A 5,000-nucleotide genomic window follows, 5' to 3' on the forward strand; every position below is an offset into this window, starting at 1 on the left:
TGAATGACACTGTCTACACTATTACTGATTATCTTAAAAAAGAACTTGTTGGTTATTGACTCTATACACTCTTTACAATGAAAGCCTTAATGATCATTTAAAGACTTCTAACAGAAGACTGGCATTTCTAAGCACAGAAATACCCACAAGATGCCAAATTGTCAAATCAATGTAAATGCAAGACATGCCTTGCAATATATTTCAGTGCAGCATATATGTGTAAGCTACTTGTTAACGAGAGAATCACACCCTCCAGAGACAAAGTCCCAACAGCAGATTTTTTATATATGTCATCTATCCAACAGTTCATTCGCACATACCTAAATATAGTGGTATCATGTGAATCCTACAATCCAAACCTAACCTTTCCTACCTTCTATTTATTCCCTAGACAGTATGGGGGAAACCCCCATGTACCCCCATTTATTAGCATTTTGTGCCACCTTATAGAAAAAGGACTTATAGAATATATAACATTAATAAAGTCTGGCTATGTGAGGGTGTTGTGGACCTATTCTCTGAGCAGTGAAATGCAGCAGATATTTTTGTCATTTTGCAGTGGATAAGAGGTCACAATAGCTGTACCTGTGATGTGTATGACTATTGTATGCTCTATATGAAAGTGGGGTGATGCACAGAGACAAAGGGAAATGGACACTACCATCATATTGAGCATAAGAGATAGTCACAACATAGGTACTGCTGCTGTGGCCCCATATTTACCGCGAATTGACAAATATATCTGCTGAAAATCACCACTCAGATAATAAATCCAGTGTTTTGGTGTGAGCGAATAAAAAATTGGAATGAGTATATAAAAAAAATCTTTTGGGACTTCGTCTCTGGAGGGTGTCATTCTCCTTAAAAAATACCGACAAGACGCTTACGTTCATAAACAATAAGATATTACAGGCATGTGAGAGAGAATTAATTATGGCACAAGATATCCACTGGTCTTTTGTCAAAGACCTTGGTAAGCAGACATTTCGATAAATTACCCTTATTTTTAGTTAATTATCAAATGATGCATTAATTCAACCACACCACCAAATTTGACAAGCACTAACGCACTTTTTCTCTATATGCAACTCACCTATCAACGTTCCTGATACCTATATGCCCAACAGCTTTTATTCAAAACATCTGCGTATTTTCAACGCATTGATTGTAAACAAAAGGTGTTCCCGTGTGTGCTGTCGTCCAAGATATCGTTCCACAGCAGTCAGATTGTTGTACTTCCAGATAATTATCGCATTTTGGTGATCATATTTTCATGCTCTATCGTCATTCCCAAATGCCATTATCATGTTATGGCCGTACATCAAATTTAAAAAAGACTGTTCACTCCTAGATATTATGAGAGGAGGGCCAGGACTGTCTTTTTTTAAACTGACATACCGATACTTTAAATATGTACTGTAATACGAAATAGTATAATCATACATCAGCAACACTTGTTCACGCCTGTGCAGTTGGCTATGATGAAAATCAAGGACACAAATGAATATACATTCTATAATAAGGTAATCCTGGTGTAGTATACAGACCGTTTGAAAAAAAGGTAAAGAGCATAGAATTGTGGAACCCTTTGATAAAACTTTATAATACTCTTTAAAAACAGTTAATATATATATATATATATATATATATATATATATATATATATATACATTCATGGTGTAACTGATTATTCTTGCTGTATCTCTAATGTATTTTTCAATCCATATCATTCATGTCATTTACCCATATTTCTGTTGTTGTTTTTCTGTGCAAATCTATGCCTCTCTCCCCCCCCCCCCTCTTATCTCTCTTAATATATATATATATATATATATATATATATATATATGTGTGTGTGTATATATATACATATATACACACGTATACATACATACACACACATATAAATGTATACACACACACACACACACACACACACATATATATATTTATATATATATATATATATATATATATACATACATACATACATACATACATACATATATACATACACACACATATATATAGATAAATATATATATATATATATACATATATCAATTATAAACATACATACATACATATGTATATGTATACATATTTATATATTTACATAAACACATATATGTATATCTGTATATGTATGTATATATATATGTATATGTGTGTATATGTATACTATATATATATATAATACATATAATATATATATGTATATATATAATTTAACTATATACTTGCACAGTTTAATTGATTATCAAATATATTAGTAGGTAAAGTCATTGGCGGTGTTTAGAATTTTTTATTTTTTACTTTCTTCTTTACAGCTCCTCCGTTTACCCAAGATAATACCGGTAATCACCATTACTCATAACCTGCTTAAACTTCGATCCTAAAAGTGAAATATATATATATATATATATATATATATATATATATATATATATATATATATATATATAATCACTGATTAGGCTCGTACCCATCTTCGCCTATCTGTACCATCCTGTAACTCGGAATATAATCTATATAGTTTTCAAGGACGAATTCCTCCAGAGGGCTGATAGGCGGCTGTCGATAGTGCAGAATCATACGTGTTCTATTATCCAAGACTGGCGATAGATATTCCTTGGTGGTAACTGTGTCTTGCTGGCTCCCGAAATATACTAATCCGTTATATTCTTCTTTGGATAATTTGCTGCAATGGTGATGAGAAGTTATATTAGTAAGGAATAATAAAAAAAGAAAACGACATATGAATAAATTTATAAAGGAGAAACAATTGAATTAATGAACAGGCAAATAAAGTATCTTAGAACATGAGCGAAATACGAAAGCAGAAAAAAAAAGAAAAATGGAAAGTGAAAAGTACCTGTAAACACACGACAAAGCATCATTTACAAAGTATATTTTATGTACCCCTCATAAATGTAAAACAACATTACATTATTGAATACGACACTTACCAGTACAAAGACCCTGGACAAGCGATGAGGTATATGTTGTTGCCATAGTAACCAAGGGAATGCATCATGTGGTAATGCTCCATCTTGCCTCGTTCATACCCACCAAAACACTGAAACAGTTTTAAGAGTATTTTAGCTCTCTCGTCGCCACACTTACTCTCAGATCAAAGCTGATCGATTTCACGGACAATATCCGATGGTGGGAAAATGAGTCGGCGTGTGCGATTTCTCATGAAATTCCTATATGTAATATGTGGACTAAAATGTACAGAAAAACTTTTTTCATTGTTGTTTCGTATGTCTACAATAAGTATAGCGTTAAGGTTGTAATTGAAGTAAAATCATCACATTACAGTTAATATCGTAAATAGGTATAAGAACCTAAATTAATATATTTAGACTGAATAATTATTCATATACATCCACACACACACACACACACGCATATATATATATATATATATATATATATATATATATAGATAGATAGATAGATAGATAGATAGATAGGTAGATAGACATCTAGATATATAGATAGACATAGATGTGAAAAAGAGTTACCTCATGAATGATAGCAAGAATAAAAACAAAGTAATTACTGTGCCTCACCCAAGCAAGCGTGAAATAGGCCTTATGTTTGTCCTTCTCCGTTTCTGCATAGTAGTAGATCACGAAACTTCCAACCTGCCAAGATATATAGTGAAAACAAATATCAATTGCGAATTATGGGCATGCAAATACATCATAATATGGGTAGGTCATGTTCTGAACAACAACCGACTTCGTGAGGGTCTGACCGGACGTGAACCCAGGATATTGCGATTGCTATATCACACACACACACACACACACACACACACACACACACACACACACACACACACACACACACACACACACACACACACACACACACACACACACACACACACACACATACACACACACATACACACACACATATGCGTATACATATACATGTGTGTGCCCTACCCTGCGAGTCTTACCTTGTGTTTGGGGACGTATTCCTTCCGGCAAGGGTGCTCGTCAATGACTAGCACTGTGGCGGTGGCGAATTCTTTCTCCAGAAATGCCTCATATGCATCATGGGTTAAACTGAATCGGAAAATAATTCATACATATTATGGTGAGAATAAGAGGAGAAAAAAGTGTTAGATTTCACAACACTATTGTTTGGTATTTGATATTATATTTTGGCGCTTTGTCTTTACTTCACACTTCCTTCTCACACTCTTTATTTCTTTCCACACACACACACACACACACACACACACACACACACACACACACACACATACTCTCTATCTCTCTCTCTCTCTCTCTCTCTCTCTCTCTCTATATATATATATATATATATATATATATATATATATATATGTGTGTGTGTGTGTGTGTGTGTGTGTATGTGTGTGTGTGTGTGTGTGTGTGTGTGTATCGCTTTCTCTCTCTGCCTCTCCCCCTCTCTCTCTCTCTCTCTCTCTCTCTCTCTCTCTCTCTCTCTCTCTCTCTCTCTCTCTCTCTCTCTCTCTCTCTCTCTCTCTCTCTCTCTCTCTCTCTCTCTTCACCTATGGATTAATCTACATAATCTTACTACGAGATGTCAACAACAGCGTTCGGATCCGTATTGAAAGCCCTCCTGTCCATGTAGGTCGCCTGTTCGAATCCCCCGACGTGTACGCCTCCGTTTCCGTCATGCTTCGTCCTTGGGACCTGCGGCGTGACGATGATCCGACCTCGCATCTCCATTTCTCGTATGTACCAGTCCCAGTCTACGTCCTATGGTATTGAAGGATATTTCGGATTATTGCTCAGGTGTCGTGTCGATCATATTCATTACTGATTATGATTATACTTCCTTCTGCGATTCATTGTTTTGCCTCTACTCTTATGAATCTAATTCATTAAATTTGCGAAGACGTACTTTCAAATAACCGTTGGCATTAATATGCGCTTTTAAACGCGTTGAGCAAGCTGTGACTCGTGGCTTGTTTTATAAACCTACCGTGGAGA

The 5,000-nt window shown here is 35.1% G+C and overlaps 2 protein-coding genes across 2 annotated transcripts in view; both read right to left on the minus strand.

Moving 5' to 3' along the window:
* The window catches only part of LOC125044734 (zinc finger protein 511-like), a 7,787-nt gene extending 6,582 nt beyond the window's left edge, over positions 1–1,205 (minus strand). The window contains exon 1 of the mRNA XM_047641615.1: positions 1,094–1,205. The gene's annotated coding sequence lies outside the window, so the exon portion shown is untranslated. The remainder of the gene's footprint in view (positions 1–1,093) is intronic.
* Positions 1–5,000, minus strand: part of LOC125044805 (protein O-linked-mannose beta-1,2-N-acetylglucosaminyltransferase 1-like) — a 12,420-nt gene that overhangs the window by 157 nt on the left and 7,263 nt on the right. Inside the window, exons 10-16 of the mRNA XM_047641766.1 lie at positions 4,582–4,766; positions 3,977–4,085; positions 3,579–3,653; positions 2,970–3,079; positions 2,506–2,701; positions 1,072–1,112; positions 586–705 (exon numbers count right to left, since the gene is read on the minus strand). Coding sequence (XP_047497722.1) covers positions 586–705; positions 1,072–1,112; positions 2,506–2,701; positions 2,970–3,079; positions 3,579–3,653; positions 3,977–4,085; positions 4,582–4,766 — 836 coding nt within the window. The remainder of the gene's footprint in view (positions 1–585; positions 706–1,071; positions 1,113–2,505; positions 2,702–2,969; positions 3,080–3,578; positions 3,654–3,976; positions 4,086–4,581; positions 4,767–5,000) is intronic.

This window comes from Penaeus chinensis, chromosome 36 (assembly GCF_019202785.1).
Source record: "Penaeus chinensis breed Huanghai No. 1 chromosome 36, ASM1920278v2, whole genome shotgun sequence".
NCBI lineage: Eukaryota > Metazoa > Arthropoda > Malacostraca > Decapoda > Penaeidae > Penaeus > Penaeus chinensis.